Source organism: Oncorhynchus mykiss, chromosome 10, assembly GCF_057628025.1.
Source record: "Oncorhynchus mykiss isolate SJ-2025 chromosome 10, ASM5762802v1, whole genome shotgun sequence".
Classification (NCBI taxonomy): domain Eukaryota; kingdom Metazoa; phylum Chordata; class Actinopteri; order Salmoniformes; family Salmonidae; genus Oncorhynchus; species Oncorhynchus mykiss.
Genome location: NC_143031.1, coordinates 54,536,628 through 54,561,467, shown reverse-complemented (window position 1 = coordinate 54,561,467; position 24,840 = coordinate 54,536,628). Strand labels below are relative to the sequence as shown.

General features: G+C 41.6%; 1 protein-coding gene across 4 annotated transcripts in view; it reads left to right on the top strand.

Moving 5' to 3' along the window:
• The window catches only part of LOC110534268 (TBC1 domain family member 2A), a 29,506-nt gene extending 5,623 nt beyond the window's left edge, over positions 1–23,883 (top strand). For 3 of the 4 annotated variants that reach the window (XM_090187126.1, XM_090187124.1, XM_021619023.3), the window contains exons 8-13: positions 1,505–1,674; positions 1,892–2,413; positions 8,733–8,853; positions 17,257–17,442; positions 18,733–18,854; positions 21,819–23,883. In XM_090187126.1, the coding sequence (XP_090043252.1) occupies positions 1,505–1,674; positions 1,892–2,413; positions 8,733–8,853; positions 17,257–17,442; positions 18,733–18,854; positions 21,819–22,020 (1,323 nt within the window). In that variant the 3' untranslated portion in view covers positions 22,021–23,883. Of the gene's footprint in view, positions 1–1,504; positions 1,675–1,891; positions 2,414–8,732; positions 8,854–17,256; positions 17,443–18,732; positions 18,855–21,264; positions 21,474–21,818 lie in introns of those variants that run through there. The other variant, XM_090187125.1, reaches the window with a different exon arrangement.
• Positions 23,884–24,840: the final 957 nt, after the last annotated feature.

Sequence of the window (24,840 nt, the reverse complement as noted above, 5' to 3'; positions counted from 1 at the left end):
AATCAATCAATCAATGTCTGGTTGGGTGTGTCTTTGGTGGGGGGGGGATCACCTAAAAGCCAATTTATGCTTTATCTGGAATTGTGGTCCGAGGCTCCATATTGAGGGTGTGATGCAATTGCTGAGCGTCTGGAGGCATGCAGAGGCTAAATTGAGCTCTGTACCACATCGTCGTGTGCCTCCCAAATTTTGTAACAATGCGGAGGGCTTTGTATAGTTCTGCATTAACAAGATTGATTGACCGTAGGTCAAGCATAAACAGACACTCTTCCTTCACAACAGCTCTGCTCAGAAGCTCTGTGCTGCTGCGCGAAGCGCAAGAGGTATGATTGTCCTGACTTCTGCACAGACTGTATCACAGTAAATGTTGCACAGCCAATGCAGACATCAGCTTGACCCTGCAGCGTCTTTAAGCCAGGGGAGATGTAGGCAGAGACGTGCCTATTTCTACAATTTCTCTTCTTAAAATCTGATTTTATACCTAACCACACTGCTAACCTTATGCCTAACCCTAAATTATGACCAAATATATTTTTTTCATGAATATATACAATATTGGCAATTTTGACTTTGCGGCTGTGGTAACTAGTGGAAAACCCTATTGCATTGGTGTCTATGGGAGACAAACCCAGTTAAGTAGACCGGAACTTTGCCTGGGGACCAGACAGTGAATGTCTAAATACACTGTCTGGAACATGGTTCTAGAAATGGTCTTCTACAAGCCGGAATGTTGAAAACAATTCAGCTGCTCATCATTTGAGAAAAAATATCCACAGGAAAGTATTGTTTACCCAACTGTTTAGATCACCGTACTGAAGTTGACATTTCACCTGACACATGCGCACAACCACAACCACAACCAACCTGCAAGACTTTGGCACCTGCAAGACTTTGGCACCTGCAAGACTTTGGCATGGTTCGCATATATACTAACATGTACCTTTGGTTGGTTTAATAATAATTTCCTGGGGATATTTTGTCTCAAATTTCTACCAACACCACGGACAATCGGCAAAGTTGACATTTTATTTTATTCAACATTCGTGACAGACAAGAAACGTTTAGGATTTTTCTATATAAATGTGTGTGGCGTTGTCTACATAATTTGAAGCGGAACTGGCATTTTTTTCCAATGGTAAACAGCCTGAGTGAACATCATCTATCCACCATCTTTGGTTTTGGTTTGCTAATCATAATCGCACTTAGCGTATTTGGCATTGAATACTATTTGGAGATCAGTGATTCTACACCCCCCCACCAAACACACACGCACAACCAGACATTGATCGATTGAATCCTAGGATTTTCTACATGCAGCAAACCTAGTGGATCATGCTGGAAATAATGGTAAAAGCATGGTCTCTAAAAAATCCCCAAAAGCATGTCTTTTTTTGAGACAATAAGTACTGTATGTATTTGTAGTATGCTTAAATCCAGATGAGTAGCAGTGTACCTTGTAAAGTGTTACATTCCTTCTTCCTCTTGTGCTTTGTGTATGTGTCAGTGTGCCCATCTGGAGGCCAAGGTGTTCCGGATGGAGAGCAGGTCTCTGACAGTCCTCTTCAAGCTACAGGAGAGCAGAGGTTTGGAGAGACACAGGGAAGCCATAAAGACCCTGATCACCGACACTCTTCGGGAGGGCGGGAGGGACATTCTGGAACTGAACCCTGCCAGGTGTGTGTGTGTGTGTGTGTGTGTGTGTGTGCGTAGCATTAATTGAAACTTTTTCATGTAAGTTAACCTCAGTAAGAGTGTTCATTGTAATCACACTTATGATTCCTATCATTTCTTGTGAGTACTTGTTGGTAAAGTTAAGTGATGCTAATCATGAGAAAATACAAAGAACTTCCTAGCAGAGTTAATGAGCTGTCGTCATTTGTGTGTTGTGTAGGGAATATGATGAGTATGGGTTTAGAATCTCCACTGACATCCAAATGGATGATATGAAGCTGCTCACCAAACTGCAAGCATTAGGGATTCATTCCCACGATGCCCCACAACAACAGAAGGATGGGGAAGAGGAGGTGGACAGCGAGCGTCTTTGGGGCCGCTGGGCACAGCACTTTGATGGCAGACGATCAGACAAGGCGGTGGCCTCTCCGAAGCTGAAGGGGCTTCTGAGAAAGGGCGTGCCGCACCACTACAGGCGTCGTGTGTGGCGCTGGATAGTGTGGAGCCGCACCCGCTCCCTGAGAGAGCGCCAGCCCCACTGGTACCAACAGATATGCTTTAGGAGCCAGGCTGCTTCGACCCACCGGGTCTCGCAGCAGATCTGGTTGGACCTGGAGACCACTCTGAGGGGGAACCGCCACTTCTCCTTCCCCGCCAAGCGTGCCGTCCGGCAGCTACATCGTATCCTCCTGGCCTTTTCTTGTCATAACCGGTCTGTCGGCTACTGCCAGGGCCTCAACAGGTACATTCAAAGACTTTAAAATTTAAAAAAAAAATGTATTTGTTGATATCTTCTGTAATAGAGAAAATATATAGAAAACTTCCATTGTTTAACTAACTTTGTGGAGTAAAACAATTGTACACTTCAGTACTGTGTCAGTAACTATACTGAACAAAAATATAAATGCAACATGCAGCAATCTCAAAGATTTTACTGAGTTCCATATGAGGAAATCTGTCAATTTAAATAAATTCATTAGGCCTTAATCTATGGATTTCACATAACTGGGAAGACAGATATGTATCTGTTAGTCACAGATGCCTTAAGAAAATTTGCCTAAGAATGGGCCTCAGGATCTCGTCATGGTACATTTGTGCATTCAAATTGCCAATGATAAAATGCAACTGTGTTTGTTGTCCGTAGTTTAAGCCTGCCCATACCATAATCCCACCGCCACCATAGGGCACTCTGTTCACAACGTTGACATCAGCAAACTGCTTGCACACACAGCTCCATACACATGGTCTCCAGTTGAGGCCGGTTAGATGTATCAAATCAAATGTTATTGGTCACATACACATGGTTAGCAGATGTTAATGCGAGTGTAGCGAAATGCTTGTGCTTCTAGTTCTGACCATGCAGTAATATCTAACAAGTAATCTAACAATTTCACAACAACTACCTTTTACACACAAGTGTAAAGTAATGAATAAGAATATGTACATATAAATATATGGATGAGCGATGGCCGAATGGCATAGGCAAGATGCAGTAGACGGTATAGAGTACAGTATATACATGTGCGATGAGTAATGTAGGGTATGTAAACATTATATAAAGTGGCATTGTTTAAGGTGACTAGTGATACATTTATTACATCCAATTTTTAATTATTAAAGTGGCTAGAGATTTGAGTCAGTATGTTGGCAGCAACCACTCAATGTTAGTGATGGTTGTTCAACAGTCTGATGGCCTTGAGATAGAAGCTGTTTTTCAGTCTCTCGGTTCCAGCTTTGATGCACCTGTACTGACCTCGCCTTCTGGATGATAGCGGGGTGAACAGGCAGTGGCTCGTGTGGTTGTTGTCCTTGATGATCTTTTTGGCCTGGTGTAGGTGGGTGGTGTAGGTGTCCTGGAGGGCAGGTAGTTTGCCCCCGGTGATGTGTTGTGCAGACCTCACCACCCTCTGGAGAGCCTTACGGTTGTGGGCGGAACAGTTGCCGTACCAGGCGGTGATACAGCCTGACAGGATCCTCTCGATTGTGCATCTGTCAAAGTTTGTGAGTTTTTTTGGTGACAAGACAAATTTCTTCAGCGTCCTGAGGTTAAAGAGGCGCTGTTGCACCTTCCTCACCATGCAGTCTGTGTGGGTGGACCATTTCAGTTTGTCCGTGATGTGAACGCCGAGGAACTTAACACTTTCCACCTTCTCCACTACTGTCCTGTCGATGTGGATAGGGGGTGCCAAATTCTCTAAAATTCGTTGGAGATGGCTTATGGTAGAGAAATTAACATTCAATTCTCTGTCAATAGCCCTGGTGGACACTCTTGCAGTCAACATGCCAATTGCACTCTCCCTCAAAACTTGAGACATCTGTGAGATTGTGTTGTGTGACAAAACTGCACATTTTAATGGCCTTTTATTGTCCCCAGCACAAGGTGCAACTGTGTAATGATCATGCTGTCATCTTCTTGATATGCCACACCTGTCAGGTGGATGGATTACCTTGGCGAAGGAGAAATGCTCAATAACAGTAAACTAACAATAAACAAATGTCTGCACAACATTTTAGAGAAATACATTTTTGTGCGTATGGAACATTTCTGGGATCTTTTATTTTAGCTCATGAAACATGGGACCAACACTTCACATGTTGCGTTTATATTTTTCTTCCATGTAGGGTTCCATGCAATTGGCAACAGATATTATAGATATACAGTGCCTTTAGAAAGTATTCAGACCACTTGACTTAATACAGTTAAAGCCTTTTTCTAAAATGTATTCAAACTTTTTTTCCCAGCAATCTACACACAATACCCTATAATGACAAAGCGAAAACAGGTTTTTAGAAATGTTAAAAAACAGATACCTTATTTACATAAGTATTCAGACCCTTTGCTATGAGACTCGAAATTGAGCTCAGGTACAGGTATCCTGTTTCCATTGATCATCCTTGAGATGTTTCTACAACTTGATTCGAGTCCACCTGTGGTAAATTTAATTGATTGGACATGATTTGGAAAGGCACACACCTGTCTATATAAGGTCCCACAGTTGACAGTGCATGTCAGAGCAAAAACCAAACCATGAGGTCGAAGGAATTGTCCGTAGAGCTCTGAGACAGGATTGTGTCAAGGCACAGATCTGGGGAAGTGTACCAAAACATTTCTGCAGCATTGAAGGTCCCCAAGAACACAGTGGCCTTCATCGTTCTTAAATGGAAGAAGTTTGGAACGACCGTCCACCCGGTCGTCCACCCGGTCAAACTGAGCAATCAGGGGAGAAGGGCCTTGGTCAGGGAGAGACCAAGAACCCAATGATCACTCTAAAAGAGCTCCAGCGTTCCTCTGTGGAGAAGGGAGAACCTTCCAGAAGGACAACCATCTCTGCAGCACTCCACCAATCAAGCCTTTATAGTAGAGTGGCCACACGGAAACCACACCTCAGTAAAAGGCAGATGAAAGCCCACTTGGAGTTTGCCAAAAGGCACATAAAGATATCAGACCATGAAAAACAAGATTCTCTGGTCTGCTGAATCCAAGATTGAACTCTTTGGTATGAATGACAAGCGTCAGGTCTGGAGGAAACCTGGCACCATCCCTACAGTGAAGCATGGTGGTGGCTTTGGGGATGTTTTTCAGTGGCAGGGACTGGGAGACTAGTCAGGATCCAGGGAAATATGAACAGAGCAAAGTACAGAGAGATCCTTGATGAAAACCAGCTCCAGAGTGCTCAGGACCTCAGACTGGGGTGAAGGTTAATCTTCCAACAGCACACAGCCAACCCTAAGCACACAGCCAAGACAAAGTAGGAGTGGCTTCGGGACAAGTTTCTGAATGTCCTTGAGTGGCCCACCCAGAGCCCGGGTTTGAACCCGAATGAACATCTCTGGAGAGACCCAAAAATAGCTGTTTAGTGACACTCCCCAATCAACCTGACAGAACTTGAGATGATCTGCAGAGAAGAATGGGAGAAACTCCCCAAATCAGGTGTGCAAAGCTTGTAGCGTCATACCCAAGATGAGATTATTATGGATAATAGCGAGAATATTTTTGTCAAACTGCAGTCAAGCATTGATCATCATGTCAGGAGAATAGGACCCTCAATATTTATCAGAATCATCACCATGCACTTTCACCACCCTGTGAAGTTCATCATAACTTACTTCACCATACCCTCACTTGACTCCAAGTTAACTTTGATATGATGGTTATTATATCAATATTTACACATAAAGGCGCTTCCAGTTCCAAAAAGATCCTACCATGTCGAACAAACAAACTGTATTCATAAAATTGTACCGTGATTTATTAAAAATATATGGCATGACTTTACTCCCATAAAAACTGTGGATGGAAACGTAATGTATGGGATACTATTTTGGGTTTGTACTCACTATGAGGAGGCATTGACCGTGTCCGAATACCCATACTTCCATCCTAAATAGTAGCCTTTTGAAGTATAGTTTAAATGCCCAGATGTCATACTAAATTCGGTTAATTTCACACCGAAATCAACCAATACATGGAAACAATGAAAATTGTGCATGATAAATTCTCAGTAAGCAAAAATATGTTTTACAGTATGTGAATTTTTGAACATCGAGTATGGCTCTTTATTTAGTAGAATTCGATGCACACTTTTCCACAATGCATTGGAATAGATGGGTGGCAAGTGATAGGCCCTAGTTCCTAGGTACCCTAGGCCCTAGGTTACTTCACTGGGAAGCGAAGCTTCTGCAGTGGTGTTCAAATGTTAAAACCTGATGACGGGTTAGGGATCCCTTTTGGGAACATCCCCTCCCACGTTCAGCTGGAACGTGGCGCATGGAACGCAAAAATATTCTTAGAAATATTTAACCTCCACACATTAACAAGTCCAATACCTCAAATGAAAGATAAACACCTTGTTCATCTACCCAGCATGTCAGATTTTTTAAATGTTTTACGGCGAAAACACACCACATATTTATATTAGACCACCACCGAAACGAAGACAAGAGGCAGCCATTTTGTCCCAGAAAATATAAAATGATAAAAGCAGGATTAAAAAATAAATCATTCACTAACCTTTTGAAAATCTTCATCAGATGACAGTAATAGGACATGTTACACAGTACATTTTTTCAATAATATGCCATTTATATCCATAAATGTCCATTTACATTGAATTCATGTTCAGAAAATACTCAAAAATGTCAGCAGAAAATATAGGTAGCGCCGCAAGATAACGTAAATAGACATCATAAACTTTGACTAAATATACATGTTCTACATATAGTTAGAAAGATACACTGCTTCTTAATGCAATCGCTTTGTTACATTTCTTTTTAAAGTTACAGAAATCGCTCACTATTCAATATTCTGAGACGGCGCTCAGATATAAGCTATATTTCTCCGCTATGTTGGAGTCAACAGAAACACACAATTTCAGCATAAATATTCCCTTACCTTTGATGGTCTTCGTTCAGAATGTACTGGAAGGGTTCATACTTACCCAAAACATTGTTTGGTTTCAAGTCTTGTGTCTTTCTATTAGCTACTGCTAACAATATCAGCTGAAATGCACCCAAAATGTCCTCTGGTCCGGAAAAGTTGCGCATCAAAACTTCAAAATTACATATTATATGTCGACTAAACAGGTCAAACTAAGTGCAGAATCAAGCTTTAGGATGTTGTAAACATACAAAACAATTTTCAATTCAACCGGTCATTGTTAGTTCTCCTCCGGAGTGCTGGAACAAAGGAACGGCTGGGACCAATTCGCGCCCCAACGCACAGGTATTTTCTCGCGGCACTCACTCAATTCACTCCCATAGGGCCAATTCTCGCGGGATTTGAACGATTAAACGCTCTACTGAATGAGGACATCTAGTGGAAGACATAGAAAGTGTCCCCAGATCCATAGCTGGTTGGGAAGGGTGGGGGCGATCACGTCAAAGTTGCCCCAACTTTCATGACCACAAAACTAGTTTGGAAGAATGCCTGCCCTGTGAGTTCTGCTATACTTACAGACATAATTCCAATGGTTTTAGAAGCTTTAGAGTGTTTTCTATCCAATAATAATATTATGTGCATACATTAGCAATTTCTGACAGATTTTTTTTCAGTTTACTATGGGCATGCAATTCCTCCAAAGGGGGCAGTATTCTGCCTAGCCTTAATTAATTAACTAAGTAGTTTTTGTCCTCCTTAAAATGATCACAATTATTTTATCATAAGCTACATCTTTGAAATAAGAAGTATTTTTACCCAAAGTGGATTTCTGTTTTCTCATTGAAAAGTGTTTCTTGTTGTCTTGGCCTTCGTCGGAGCCTTTAAACAAAATACTGAACATCTTTCGATTTGTGAGTGTGTCGGCACCGGGACTCGGGATGTGGATGCATTATTGATGTCATGTTAGCAATGCCATTTGATTTGAACATATGGATTGTTATAGTTTTGTAAGCTACCTATTGAATTATTTAATTTATGGATCAAGCCTTAGCAGTCATTCTGATCTTGTTCCCAATGATCAGTGTTTATTATGTTGCTGTACAGTGGTTCTGAATTTGCGATGCTGTCCACGTTTTGCTGCGCAATACCCTTTTGATTTAAACATTTTGATAAGCTTTGATGTGTGTACTAGGCTATTTAATTTAATGTATTTATGTTACAGCACTTTTGTTTCACAAAAAAATACTGTATGTTACAATGGAACCAAATTATCTGTTTCTATCTTCAGTGCTTTTTAAATAGGAAGATGGTTTATATGGGCTACGGTAGGCTATAGCTCGAATTTGGTAGTCTGCTTATAACCAACCTGAGTAGGCCTATAACTCCATTCCTATTCTATTCCGAGAATAGAGAAATCAATAGAATTGGAAATGAGCTATTATCAGGCTGGTTAGTGTCTGTTGAATTTGGAAAATCCACCCGCACTCGGCCCCACCCCACCTACTCAGCCAGTCAGGAGCCGTGGCATACTGCATACTTTTTACTAAACAGTACGTACTAAATATTATGCGACGATGAGTACATAACATGCAGTTTAAGTATGTTGTATGCTAGTATGTGTATTCAGACACAGTAACTGTATTAGTCTTGTCATTGCTTTATCTGCCTTCTTTTTTTCTGTCAGATTGGCTGCAATGGCCTTGCTAGTGTTGCAGAGCGAGGAAGAAACTTTCTGGTGTCTGGTGGCCATTGTCGAGACCATCATGCCTCAGGACTTCTATGGCAAGACTCTAACAGCATCTCAGGTATGTGAAACGATTCCTTTGATAGTTTTTAATATATGTTTTGCTGAAGTTGCAATGTGGGTGGATATCCATTAATGTACTTGTAATGTACTTTAATGTAAAAAAAATAAAATAAAAAAAAACACTCGAATGGAGCAGCTAGTGAAGCATAAAAATTCAAGCATTGGTTCAGGGTTCGATACTGTTACCAAATCTGTCATTTTGGGACGTTTGACTTTACATTTTTTTATCAGTCACAAGGGTGCCAGTGAAAACAATTTACCTGGTCACGTTAGTTCCGTGATTTTATTTATTATCAATTTTTATGAGAGATGCAGGCGCTATTGTTTGTTTCCCGCCGTTTCAGTTCATTATTATGAGCTAGATGACATTGAATGTTGGCTTCAACTTGGTTTTCCATACAAAGCATTCCACTACAAATAAACCTTTGACACTTTCTCATTTTAAAAACATGAAACAGTACACTACAGATTTTGGCCCCGATTTTTCTGTTCCAAACAGGTTTTTGAGATCGGAAACAAAATCCCCATGTCGTTGCCTACTCGGAACACGCGGCCGTCACCATCGCTTGCCTAGTGTGAGTGTATCAGAGACGCAATCGAAGGCCTACGGATCTCGTCTTAGAGCAGTCCCTGACCTCCCGATACTTGGATCAAAATCTGCAAAGCTCTTTTAGTGTGAGATGTACAACAACAAGTTTTAAGAATGGTGTTGATATAATTTCATTATTCCAATATGTTTTCATTAATTGAATTCACTTAGTCTATTTTATGAGAATTTGTAAGATTCTTATTTGCATAGAATAGACGGAGACCAGTCTTATCAAAAATTGATAATAGTATTTATTCTCGGAGCGCGCTGCCATGTAACCACGAACAACAGTTTATATACAAAATATGACGTCATTGGTTCTAGAATGAATCTTCTCCTCTCGACCAAGACAAAGCAAGTTTAAAAGTTCATTCCGACCTACTAGCACACACACGACACATAATATAACTGAATCAACTCTTGACCCCTCACCACTTAGCTGACAGTTCCAGTTAACGGAAAACCTAAGAAAACAGTCTTTATCTGAACATTCCAGTGCTAAGTTGAGTCGGTTCAACCATAGGTTGATTACCCTTTCTGCTTACTTAAAAAAAAAAACACTTCCAATCTTCTCCAAACTGGCTGGAATAGTATTTATTTAATTTGAATTGCCCCCTGTTTCAGGCTCCACAATCCCTCACTTATGAATTCATATTGTTAATCAGATATAACAAAACAGAGTATAAGTTTACTTAGTTACAGTTCTATTTATAATGGGGATATTGTTTAGTAATTTATTCATAAAATTCCTAACAAATGGTGATTAGCAATAGCTTTTGAGAGCTCGCCAGAGAAGAAGCGAGTGAGATGACATTGTTTTTCATCACCCAGGAGACTCTCAAGCAGGAGCGATGACTACTACTAGTATGCATTTGTACTTGCCTTTAACCCAAGCCAAAGTGTCAAATAGTTGCAGCTCTGATTTGAACAAGCAATGTTATTAAATTCTAAATGTTGGGTAGACATTTCAACTCTATGGCAAGCGTGAATGTCTGACTGAAAACGTTTATAAGCTTGCAGCTTGTTGTAGCTACAGTATGTTCAATCTAATCACATTGTTTTTGCTAGACAGTGTGGTATTGACAATCCTCACGAAGTGAAGAATCTTGTAGTGTGTGACCCCCGTCTGTGCCACATCGTTAAGTGTGCGCACCACTACGTTGGAAAGACAAAAAAAACTACAGAAAAGGTGGTGGTTTAATGTGAGAGGCTCAGCCATTTTGAAAGTTGTTTTAAATTTTTAATTTCACCTTTATTTAACCAGGTAGGCCAGTTGAGAACAAGTTCTCATTTACAACTGCAACCTGCCCAAGATAAAGCAAAGCAGTGCGACTAAAACAACAACACAGAGTTACACATAAACAAACGTACAGTCAATAACACAATAGAAAAATCTATGTACAGTGTGTGCAAATGTAGAAGAGTAGGGAGGAAATGCAATAAATAGTCCATGGACGCGAAATAATTACAATTTAGCATTAACACTGGAGTGATAGATGTGCAGATGATGAAGTGCACGTAGAGATACTGGGGTGCAAAAGAGCAAGAGGATAAGTAACAATATGGGGGTGAGGTAGTTGGGTGTGCTATTTACAGATTGGTATTGTACAGGTACAGTGATCGATAAGGTGCTCTGACAGCTGATGCTTAAAAGTTAGAGAGGGAGATATAAGACTCCAGACTCAGTGATTTTTGCAATTCATTCCAGTCATTGGCAGCAGAGAACTGGAAGGAAAGGCGGCCAAAATAAGTTTTGGCTTTGGGGATGACCAGTGAAATATACCTGCTGGAGCGGGTGCTACAGGTGGTTGACGCTATGTGACCAGTGAGCTGAGATAAGGCGGGGCTTTACCTAGCATAGACTTATAGATGACCTGGAGCCAGTGGGTTTGGCGAAGAATATGTAGTGAGGTCCAGCAAACGAGAGCATACAGGTCCCATTGGTGGGTAGTATATGGGGCTTTGGTGACAAAACGGATGGCATTGTGATAGACTACATCCAGTTTGCTGAGTAGAACGTTGGAGGCTATTTTGTAAATGACATCACCGAAGTCGAGGATTGGTAGGATAGTCAGTTTTACGAGGGTTTGACTGGCAGCATGAGTGAAGGAGGTTTTGTTTGCGAAATAGGAAGCCGATTCTACATGTAATTTTGGATTGGAGATGCTTAATGTGAGTCTGGAAGGAGAGTTTACCGTCTAACCAGACACCTAGGTATTTGTAGTTGTCCACGTATTCTAAGTCAGAACCGTCCAGAGTAGTGATGCTAGTCGGGCAGGAGGGTGCGGGCAGCGATCGGTTGAAGAGCATGCACTTAGTTTTACTTGCATTTAAAAGCAGTTGGAGGCCACGGAAGGACTGTTATATGGCATTGAAGCTCGTTTGGAGGTTTGTTAGCACAGTGTCCAAAGAAGGGCCAGATGTATACAGAATGGTGTCGTCTGTGAAGAGGTGGATCAGAGAATCACAAGCAGCAAGAGCGACATCATTGAAATATACAGAGAAAAGACTCGGCCTGAGAATTAAACCCTGTGGCACCCCCATAGAAACTGCCAGAGGTCCGGACAACAGCCCCTCCGATTTGACACACTGAACTCTGGCTGAGAAGTAGTTGGTGAACCAGGCGAAGCAGTCATTCGAGAAGCCAAGGCTATTGAGTCTGCCGATAAGAATGCAGTGATTGACAGAGTCGAAAGCCTTGGCCAGGTCAATGAAGACGGCTGCCCAGTACTGTCTTTTATCGATGGAGGTTATGATATCATTTAGAACCTTGCTGCGAAGGGTGCTGAGATGTTGGCCAGGGTAGGGGTAGCCAGGTGGAAAGCATGGCCAGCCATAGAAAAATGCTAATTGAAATGATCGATTTTCGTAGATTTATCGGTGGTGACAATGTTTCCTCTCCTCAGGGCAGTGGGCAGCTGGGAGGAGGTGCTCTTATTTTCCATGGACTTTACAGTGTCCCAAAACTTTTTGGAATTAGTGCTACAGGATGAAAATTTATGTTTTGAAAAAGCTTAGCTTTCCTAACAGAGTGAGTATATTGGTTCCTGACTTCCCTGAAAATGTGCATATCGCGAGGGCTTTTCGATGTTAATGCAGAACGCCACAGGATGTTTTTGTGCTGGTCAAGGGCAGTCAAGTCTGGGGTGAACGAAGGGCTATATCTGTTCTTAGTTCTACATTTTTGTAATGGCGCACGCTTATTTAAGATGGTGGGGAATGCACTTTGAAAGAGCAACCAGGAATCCTGACGTGATGAGGTCTATATCCTTCCAGGATACCCGGGCCAGGTCGACTAGAAAGGCCTGCTCGCTGAAGTGTTTTAGGGAGTGTTTGACAGTGATGAGGGGTGGTTGTTTGATCGCGCCCCTATTTCGCACACAGAAAATGAGGCAATGATCGCTGAGATCCTGGTTGTAGACAGCGGAGGTGTATTTAGAGGGCAAGTTGGTCAGGGTGATATCTAAGACGATGCCCATGGCTATGGATTTAGGGTTGTACCTAGTAGGTTCCTTGATCATTTATATGAGATTGAGGGCATCTAGCTTAGATTGTAGGACGGCTGGGGTGTTAAGCATGTTCCAGTTTAGGTCACCTAACAGTACGAACTCTGAAGATAGATGGGGACAATCAATTCACATATGGTGTCCAGGGCACAGCTAGGGGCTGAAGGGGGTCTATAACAAGCGGCAATAGTGACAGACTTGTTTCTGGAAAGGTGGGTTTTAAAACGTAGAAGCTTGAATTGTTTGGGCACAGACCTGGATAGTATGACAGAACTCTGCAGGCTATCTCTGCAGTAAATTGCAACTCCGCCCCCTTTGGCAGTTCTATCTTGTCGGAAAATGTTATAGTTAGGGATGGAAATTTCAGGATTTTTCGTGGCCTTCCTAATCTAGGATTCAGACATGGCTAGGACATCCAGGTTGGCGGAGTGTGCTAAAGCAGTGAATGAAACAAACTTAGGGAGTAGGCTCTAATGTTAACATTCATGAAACCAAGGCTTTTACAGTTACAGAAGTCAACAAATTAGAGTGCCTGGGGAATGGGAGTGGAGTTACAGTGGGGAGAACAAGTATTTGATACACTGCCAATTTTGCAGGTTTTCCTACTTACAAAGCATGTAGAGGTCTGTAATGTTTTATTATAGGTACACTTCAACTGTGAGAGACGGAATCTAAAACAAAAATCCAGAAAATCACATGGTATGATTTTTAAGTAATTAATTAGCATTTTACTGCATGACATAAGTATTTGATACATCAGAAAAGCAGAATTTAATATTTGGTACAGAAACCTTTGTTTGCAATTACAGAGATCACACGTTTCCTGTAGTTCGTAAACAGGTTTGCACACACTGCAGCAGGGATTTTGGCCCACTCCTCCATACAGACCTTCTCCAGATCCTTCGGGTTTCGGGGCTGTCGCTGGGCAATACGGACTTTCAGCTCCCTCCAAAGATTTTCTATTGGGTTCAGGCCTGGAGACTGGCTAGGCCACTCTAGGACCTTGAGATGCTTCTTTACAGAGCCACTCCTTAGTTGCCCTGGCTGTGTGTTTTGGGTCATTGTCATGCTGAAAGACCCAGCCATGACCCATCTTCAATGCTCTTACTGAGAGAAGGAGGTTGTTGGCCAAGATCTCGCGATACATGGCCCCATCCATCCTCCCCTCAATACGGTGCAGTCGTCCTGTCCCCTTTGCAGAAAAGCATCCCAAAGAAGGATGTTTCCACCTCCATGCTTCACGGTTGGGATGGTGTTCTTAGGGTTGTACTCTTCCTTCTTCCTCCAAACAAGGTGAGTGGAGTTTAGACCAAAAAGCTATATTTTTGTCTCATCAGACCACATGACCTTCTCCCATTCCTCCTCTGGATCATCCAGATGGTCATTGGCAAACTTCAGACGGGCCTGGACATGCACTGGCTTGAGCAGGGGGACCTTGCGTGCGCTGCAGGATTTTAATCCATGACAGCGTAGTGTGTTACTAATGGTTTTCTTTGAGACTGTGGTCCCAGCTGTCTTCAGGTCATTGACCAGGTCCTGCAGTGTAGTTCTGGGCTGAACCCTCACCTTCCTCATGATCATTGATGCCCCACAAGGTGAGATCTTGCATGGAGCCCCAGACTGAGGGTGATTGACCGTCATCTTGAACTTCTTCCATTTTCTAATAATTGCGCCAACAGTTGTTGCCTTCTCACCAAGCTGCTTGCCTATTGTCCTGTAGCCCATCCCAGCCTTGTGCAGGTCTACAATTTATCCCCGATGTCCTTAAACAGCTCTTTGGTCTTGGCCATTGTGGAGAGGTTGGAGTCTGTTTGATTAAGTGTGTGGACAGGTGCAGTTAATACAGGTAATGAGTGGAGAACAGGAGGGCTTCTCAAAGAAAAACTAACAGGTCTGTGAGAGCCGGAATTCTTACTGGTTGGTAGGTGATCAAATACTTATGTCATGCAATAAAATATAAATGAATTACTTAAAAATCATACAATGTGATTTTCCGGATTTTTGTTTTAGATTCCGTCTCTCACAGTTGAAGTGTATCTATGATAAACATTACAGACCTCTACATGCTTTGTAAGTAGGAAAACCTGCAAAATCGGCAGTGTATCAAATACTTGTTCTCCCCACTGTAGGCACTACAGGGCCTGGGTTAACCTCTACATCACCAGAGGAACAGAGGAGGAGTAGGATAAGGGCTAAACACTATAAGAACTGGTCGTCTAGTGTGTTCCCGAGCAGAGAGTAAAAGAAGCAGATTTCTGGGTGCGGAAGAATAGATTTAAGGCATAATGTACAGACAAGGGTATGGTAGGATGTGAATACAGTGGAGGTAAACCTTAGGCATTGAGTGATGATGAGAGAGGTTTTGTCTCTAGAGGCACCATTTAAGCCAGGTGAGGTCACCACATGTGTGGGGGGGTGGAACAAAAGGGCTAGCTAAGGCATATTCAGCAGGGCTGGAGGCTCTACAGTGAAATAAGACAATAATCACTTACCAAAACAGCAATAGACGAGGCATATTGACATTAGGGAGAGGCATGTGTAGCTGAGTGATCATAGTGTCCAGTGAGTAGCTAGGCGAGCTGGAGACACGGCGATTCAGACAGCTAGCAGGCTAGCAGATGGGCCTTTGGGGGACGTTGCAACGGGACAGCCTGTTGAAACCCCTTCAGATGGTTACATCGGCACACCTGTCGTGATGGATCGGCGGGGCTCCGTGTTGGCAGTAAAAGGGTCCAGGCCAATTGGCAAACAGGTATTGTAGCCCAAGAATTGGCTGGTGGACCTCTTCAGCTAGCCGGGAGATAGCCTGGAGTTAGCCTCAAGCTAGGCCTAACTGGTGCTTTCTTTGGGACAGAGACATTAGCCAGGAGTAGCCACTCGGATAGCAGCTAGCTAGCTGTGATGATCCGGTGTAAAGGTTCAGAGCTTGCTGTAGGAATCTGGAGATGTGGTAGAGAAAAAGCAGTGTGATGTGCTCTGGGTTGATATCGCCTGTGCAGACTGGCAGGAATTGCCCGGGCTAAGGCTGGCTGATGTCCGAGTTAATGATGACCGCTAAAAGTGGTTAACTGGCTAGTAGCTAGTAGCTAGTTAGCTGGCTAGCTTCTGATGGGGGTTCCGGTTCTAGTGTAAACAATAGGTTCTAGTGTAAACAACAAGTGTAAACAATAGCAGATCGGTACCACATTGGATGAGGCGAGAAGGAGGAGAGCAGGTTCAGTCCGTAGACGGAAATATAAAAAATATATGCAAAGAAAAGTATATATACATGGGACGGATGGGGGGGGACAAGACAAACAGACGTCCTACTGCTATGCCATCTTGGAATCAGTAGTCGTGTAATGTACACCCGGCTTAACTCTTCAACATCTCAAATGTCAAGACTGACTAGCTACACATGGACAGACTTCATTAGTGTGTTTGTGTCGGGAGCATGCTGTCTATTTAGCCAGTTAATGCCCACATTATTCTGTCATATTTTAGAATGTAAAAAATGATGTGAATGTCAATGCATAATGCCATTGGGTAGGCCTATTAAAAAATGCATTATTCTTTTACCACTACCACTGTTTTTGGGTAGATGGAAAGTCAATTAAAAGGTAACTACAAAGTAACAGAATCATGATTATTTGCATCAATCCAGTGCCCATTTTGTTTTTAAAACTCCATCACAAGTGGGCTACAGAAACACAGAAAACCAAACTGTCTGGCTGGTTCTCACCTGAATTAAAGGGTAACTACATGCAAAAAAAAAGTGATTTTTTTCCAGACCTAAAAAATGGTCCCCAGATGTAGTTTAAACATTGTGGTGGACTTGGAACATCCAATTTTGTTGTTTCCTATTTTAAAAAGTGTGATTTTGAGAGAGAAAAAATGAAAATCAGTCCTCCGCTATATTATACAGTATATATATTTTTTGTCATGGTATCGTTTTGGTATCAATAATCTTTATTTTATTTTTTATTCTGCCCTCTAAAGGATTTTGCAGAAAAGAACATGGCAAAAAAATACATTTTGCACTTTATTTTAACTATTTTCTTTGCTGTTACAGTAAATCTATCCAAATCAATGTAAGAACACAAGGGCATGCTCATTTAAATTATTAGCCTGGTTCTGTATGGAATGCAGGACTACAAAAATATATAGCAAAATTGGTGTGACCAAATAATGTTCTGGTGCCACCAGTGGAAAAAGTTAGTGTAGAACCCTGTGTTGGTTGTTCACCCACTAATAGGGAGCGTGAACTGGGTTTAGACTGTGGTGGGACAGAAAGGTTTGTTTAACCCATCTTGTGTCTTAATCTCAGGTGGAGCAGCGCGTGCTCAAGGACTTCATGGCAGAGAAGATGCCGAGACTAACAGCCCATTTCCACTGTCACGGAGTGGACGTGTCCCTGGTCACCTCCGACTGGTTCCTAGCTGCGTTTGTGGAGAGGCTGACCAGTGACGTCCTGCTCAGAATTTGGGACGCCTTCCTGTACGAGGGCACCAAGGTCAATGGGGCTTGAGGAAGGGGTTAGGGTTTTTAGGCTACAGGTTACAGATGACAGGTTTTGGACGTATATTTCAGTGATATTGATGTTTTGATATGTGGATTGTACCATATTAAAGTTACTTTTCATAAAGGTAATTGAGTCAAATTCTTCAGAGAGGAATACCATTGCAATAATAGTCGGATGAGAGTGGTTGTTTGGTGTTTTAGACATATTTCCAGAATGGGTCTCTATGGTAGTACTGAGAAATGACAATAAGTCATTTAAATATACAGGCAACTGCCAAACTAAAGGAAACACGAACATAAAGTGTCTTAATATGGCATTGGGTCAACACAAGCCATCAGAACCGTTTCAATGTGTCTTGGCAGAGATTCTACAACTGGAACTCTATTTGAGGGATGCGACTCCATTCTTCCATGATAAATTCCATAATTTGGTGTTTTGTTGATAATGGTGAAAAACGCTGTCTCAGGTGCCACTCCAAAATCTCCCATGTGTTTAATTGGGTTGAGATCTGGTGACTGACACACACACACACACACACACACACACACACACACACACACACACACACACACACACACACACACACACACACACACACACACACACACACACACACACACACACACACACTTTAAACCCCCTATGCTCCTTTGAGACCCCTCTTTCAAAGTCACTAAGATCTCTTCTAGCTATGGTAGGCAAAATAATGGGCAACTGGGCATTTTTATACATGATGGGATGTTTTAATTGCTTAATTCACTTTGGAACCACACCTGCTTTCAATATACTTTGTATCCCTCATTTACTCAAGTGTTTAGTTTATTTATCAGTAATAAAGGAAGCACTTATATCCAAAAAACAAAAAGGATTATGTAATTCACTGGGGTCAAGCTTCCTGACATCCAGGACCTATATACTAGGCGGTGTCAGGGGAAGGCCCCAAAAATTTGTCAATGACTCCAGTCACCCAAATCATAGACTGTTCTCTCTGCTAACGCACAGCAAGCGGTACCGGAGCGACCAAGTCTAGGTCTAAAAGGCTCCTTAACAGCTTCTACCCCCAAGCCATAAGACTGCTGAACAATTAATAAAATGGCCACCCGGACTATTTACATTGAAACCCCCCTCCTTTGTTTTTACACTGCTGCTACTCACTGTTTATTATCTACGCATAGTCACTTTACAAATGACCTTGACTATCCTGTACACATTCACTATTGTCATAGTAGCAAGAAACATTACTACTTAATGGACATAATATTTTATCACATATTTTTACAGGTGATATTTCGCTATGCATTGGCGCTCTTCAAATACACAGAAGAGGACATTCTGAAGATTCATCATAGTGTGGATATCTACCAGTACCTCCGTTTCATCACCAGAACCATCACAGACAGCAGGTAAGATATGTTATCCCCTAAGCTCTTCTATAGATCTAATGAAGGACAATCTGATTGATGGCAATTAAACCAACTGCAGTAGTGCAACAATATACAATGTTAATTGCCTTGTGATGACAAATTTATTTGGCAGTCATTTTTCTTTTATTTGTAATCTCAGTAGCTAGGTTACCATCCATTTGGCGGCAGATTTCCGTGCGACTATTCTAAAAATAATGTGCACATTTTCCCACCAGAGGTGTGTTTCCATCAAACTGAATTGGTACAGATAAATCTTCTTTGGGATTTTTTTCACTTTTGGATGAATATCGTTCCCAGAGTGAACTGCCTCCTACTCAGTCCCAAATGCTAACATATGCATATTATTATTAGTATTGGATAGAAAACACTCTGATGTTTCTAAAATTGTTTGAATTATGTCTGTGAGTATAACAGAACTCATATGGCAGGCAAAAATCTAAGAAAAAATCCAAACAGGAAGTGGGAAATCTGAGGTTTGTAGTTTTTGAACTCAGCCCCTATCAAATTCACAGTGGGATATGTGTTATTTTGCACTTCCTAAGGCTTCCACTAGATGTCAACTGTCTTTAGAACGTTGTTTCAGGCTTCTCGTGTGAAGGGGGCCGGATGGAAGCTGTTTGACTAAGAGGTCTGCCAGCAGCCTCGTTCTCAGTAATGCGCATTTCACATGAGAGGTATCTCTTGTTCCATTGCTTTTCTACAGACAATGGAATTCTCCGGTTGGAAAATTATTGAACAGTTATGATAATAACATCCTAAAGATTGATTCTATACTTAGTTTGACAAGTTTCTTCGACCTGTAATATAACTTTTTGAACTTTTTGTCCGACTGGACCTGAACGCGATTTTGGATTTGTTTACCAAACACCCTAACAAAATAAGCTATTGGACATAAATGAACATAAATGATGGACATTATCGAACAAAACAAGCATTTATTGTGGAACTACGATTCCTGGGAGTGCATTCTGATGAAGATCATCAAAGGTAAGTGAATATTTATAATGCTATTTATGACTAATGTTGACGACCCAACATGGCGGATATTTCTCTGGCTGGTTTGGGCTCTGAGCGCCTCTCCTTAATGCAACCGCTGTGTCAGATTTTTTTTTAACTTTACGGAAAAAGACATGCATGCAATAATCTGAGACGGCGCTCAAAAGTAAAACCACCACAGCCGCAAAGATGGTTCCTTTACCTTTGATGATCTACATCAGAAAGCACTACAGGAATCCCAGATCCACAAGTTTGTTTTGTTCGAAAATGTCCGTTATTTATGTCCAAATACCTTCTTTTGTTAGCGCGTTTGGTATACATATCCAAGCGCTAATTCTGGTCAACGTTATATTTGACAAAACGTCAAAAATATATATTATCGGTCGAAGAAACATTTCAAACTAAGTACAGAATCAATCATTAGGATGTTTTTAACATATAGCTTCAATAAAGTTCCAACCGGAGGATTCCTTCTTGTCTTCGTGAGCAATGGAACGCAAGTGACTACCATGAGGAAAAAGCACGATCACAAAATGGCTGCTTGATGGACATCTGATATATTCTGCTCTCATTCACTCCCACAACAATATAGAAGCCTCATTATAATTTCTATTGATGGTTGACATCTAGTGGAACCCCTAGGCAGTGCAACAACATTCATATCTCAAGGGGATTTCATTGGGGACTCTGGTGAATACATACAAACTCAGATTTCTGACTTCCTGTTTTGATTTCAACTCAGGATTTTGCCTGCCAATATGAGTTCTGTTATACTCACAAACATCATTCAAACAGTTTTAGAAACGTCAGAGTGTTTTCTATCCAATTCTAATAATAATATGCAAATATTAGCAACTATGACTGAGGAGCAGGCCATTTGATATGGGCACCTTTCATCCAAGCTACTCAGTACTGCCCCTGCAGCCATAAAAAGTTAATGGTTCGTCGGAGGGCATAACGGGATTATAAACTTCAGGGCTACTTGAAAGCGGCAGCTCTACCCTTTTGCTCAGTGCGGATGTTGCCTGTAATCCATGGCTTCTGGTTGGGGTATGTACATACTCTCTTGCTACAGCTTATCATGAGATACTCTACCTCAGTTGAGCAAAACCTTGAGACTTCCTTAGATTTTGTGCACCAGCTGTTGTTTACAAATATACATAAACCGCCACCCCTTGTCTTACCAGAGGCCGCTGTTCTATCCTGCTGAAAAAGCTTAAAACCTGCCAGTTGTATGTTATTCATGTCGTCGTTAAGCCACGACTCGGTGAAACATAAAATATTACAGTTTTTAACGTCCCTTTGGTAGGATATACGTGAATGTAGTTTGTCTATTTTATTATCGTTGGCTAATAGAACTGATGGTAAAGGTAGATTACCCTCTCGGCGACAGATCCTTACAAGATCCTTACAAGACCTGGACCTTACCTGGAACTTCGTCCTCGATACCGCCGTCTCTTTCTCCTGCGAATGACGGGGATGAGGGCCTTGTCGGGCATCTGAAGTAAATCCTTCCCATTCGACTCGTTGAAGAAAAAGTATTCCTCCGGTATGGGTGGGTATTGCTGTCCTGATATCTAGAAGCTCTTTTCGGTCATAAGACACGGTGGCAGAAACATTATGTACAAATAAGTTACGAATAACGCTAAAAAACATACACAGTAGCATAATTGGATACTGGATCATCAAACAGCAGCCATCTCCTTCGGCGCCATTCTCTCAAGTATGCCTCAGGTAATTAATCCGCATTAAATGGTTGGATGGAAACCTGGTTATAGAGACTGTTCTTCTCCCCAAAACGATTTTAATACAATTCCCATGAATTTGTCAACACTTGTCAACAGGACTGAAAATACTTCTATATACTTATAGTGTGTGACAACATAAGCATCAAAATATACAACTGATACACACAAATCACACACTGCTTTTTCCTTCCCTCCACAGGAGACTGACAACCATTGCATTCAGCGACATGAACCCGTTTCCTTTCAGGCTGCTCCGTCAGAGACGGGCCCTGCACCTTCAGTGTGTGCATGTACAGTTGAGTGAGTTAGAGCGTATCCAGAGGGAGCTGGGTAGAGAGCGACGCCAGCACAAGGACAGGGAGCTTGGGCTCGTTTCCAGCGAGGATGAGGGGGACACATGAGCTCTGGATAAAATGCTCTGGCCAGCGTCCTGTTACTCACTTATCTCGGTAGATATTGTCGGTTTGTCATTTCTTGTTTGATGTTTTCAATGTTCATGTTTTATTGTCACGTGCATAAATACAGTGAAATGCCTTTCTTGCAAGCTCTTTCGCAACAATGCAGTAATCAATATCAATAGTACTATAAAATGTATAAAGTAGAATAAAAAATGACGAGAAATAGAAATTAGAACACGAGGAAGCAAGTAAGCTATATACAGGGTCAGTACCAGTACCATATCTACAATGCCATATTTACAATGTGTTGGGAGTGGTAGGAGTAGATACATCGAGCTCCAAAAGTATTGGGACAGTGACACATTTGATGTTGTTTTGGTTCTGTACTCCAGCACTTTGGATTTGAAATGATACAGTGACTGACTGTGAGGTTAAAGTGCAGACTGTCAGTTTAAATCTGAGGGTATTGTCACCCATATCAGGTGAACTGTTTAGAAATTTCAGCCCTTTTTGTACATAGTCTCCCCCCCCCCCATTTTAGAAGACCAAAAGTATTGGGACAAATTCACTTGCGTGTATTACAGTAGTAAAACGTTAAGCATTTGGTCCCATTTTCATAGCACGCAATGACTACATCAAGCTTGCGACTCTGTTGGATGCATTTGCTGTTTGTTTTGGTTGTGTTTCAGATTATTTTGTGTCCCAAAAAAATGCATGGTCAGAATGTTTCAAAACACTTCTGCATTACTGTGGGTGCTACCCTATTTATGGATAATCCTGAATGAATTGTGAATAATGAGTGAGAAAGTTAGAGGCATAAATATTTTTCTCACTCATCATTATTCATGATTCATTCAGGACTTTGTAACTGTCCCAATACTTTTGAAACTCACTCTTTGTATAGGGCTAAATTGACTAGGCATCAGGATATATGATATGTGGCAGACCAGGGGGTTTGGTCAAGATGTTTACACAGATCAGACACTGACAGAGTAGGATTAGCTCAGTTTCAAGGGTGTTTATTTAAATAATAAATCAAAAAGAAAAGGATAGGATAGGTCTCCCCCATGAGACCCTCTACGGGATACCGTCTTCTGGGCTCCAGGTCTTGCTGTATCCTGCCAGGATCAAAACTGCACTCACTCCTGTTACCTCTGTAACCATCCCCAACTATACAGGAGTCCTTTCTTCCCCCCCACTCTCCTCCTGTGTGCTGCCCTTCTGGCAGCTTTATGGGCCTTGCACAGCTGGTGTGCAATCAGCCCTTGATTACACACCAACTCCCAATCAGCTCCCATTAGTCCTGGCTGGAGAACCCGTCGAGACCTGGCATGTCCAGAAGATGGAGCCATCGCCTCGTGATGTACACACCGTCTGTCACCAGGCCTCGATGAGTCTCCCCCTGGTGGCTGACTTGCTGTATGCCACAAATTATTGTGTGTGTGTGTGTGTGTGTGTGTGTGTGTGTGTGTGTGTGTGTGTGTGTGTGTGTGTGTGTGTGTGTGTGTGTGTGTGTGTGTGTGTGTGTGTGTGTGTGTGTGTGTGTGAGCAAATGAAGCGTGAGTGTGCATAATCAGTTAATAAATAATGCAAAAATACTGTGCTGTTGTACCATTGCAAAGCGGGCTTGAGTGCTAGAAACATGCTTTGTAAATCTGTATTATGATTTATTTAATGGTGAGATAAGTATAGCTAGTTATGGCTTAGCAGATAATAAGAAAATAAGAAAAGACAATCAGTATTTACCTGGCTAAAGAGAAGGAATATAATATCTATTGTTTACAGGAAATGTATTTAACAATTTTAGATGTAGTTGTGTGGAAAAAGGACTGGGGGCGAAATAAACTTCTCCGATGGGCAAAGAAACTCAAAAGGGGTGTTGATATTAATTAACAATATTTTTTTCAGAATGTGCAAACTGTTCAAACAGATCCGCAACGTAGATGGATTATTTTAAATATGTTATTGGACCATAAACATATTCATCTAATTAATCTATACGGTCCAAATAATGATGATCCGCGCCACTTTGAAACTACAGTATATATAATAATGTTTCAAGACTACAAGCAATACACTATTTTTATGGTGGGAGATAATGCGGTTTTACATACCTTAATTTGGGGCAGCAGGTAGCCTAGTGGTCAGAGCGTTGGGCCAGTAACCAAAAACTTGCTGGATCGAATCCCTGAGCTGATAAGGTAAAAATCTGTCATTCTTCCCCTGAACAAGCCAGTTAACTCACTGTTCCCCGGTAGGCTGTCATTGTAAATAAGAATTTGTTCTTAACTGACTTGCCTGGTTAAATAATAATTTTTTATTAAATGGACCGTAAAGGAAATCACACTACGAACTATCACCCTTATGCACTTAATAAGGTAATCACAAATATCATGGATATATTGGAACTAGTGGATATATGGAGACTTAAATATCCTGACCTAGTAAGATATACATGGCAGATGCTCAGTCAAATTAGTCGTCTTGACTACTTTGTCATTCTCGCTGGCACCAAAAGTAAAAAAAAAAAACTGTGGATAGGGGACAGAATGCGGTCGGACCATCAAATAATTGGCATATACATTACTCTTACAGAATTTCCACATGGGCGAGGATATTGAAATTTTTGTTTTTAACCAGGATAGAATAATTTATAACGGACTTTTTCCGACATAACATCCCCTTATGGTATGGGACACTTTCAAATGTGCCTTTAGAGGCCATGCATTTCAGTACACATTTTTAGATCAAAATAGTTCATATTAACAAAGTAAATAGAGGGACTAATGGTACAGATAGAAAGTAATGAAAAATATGCCATAG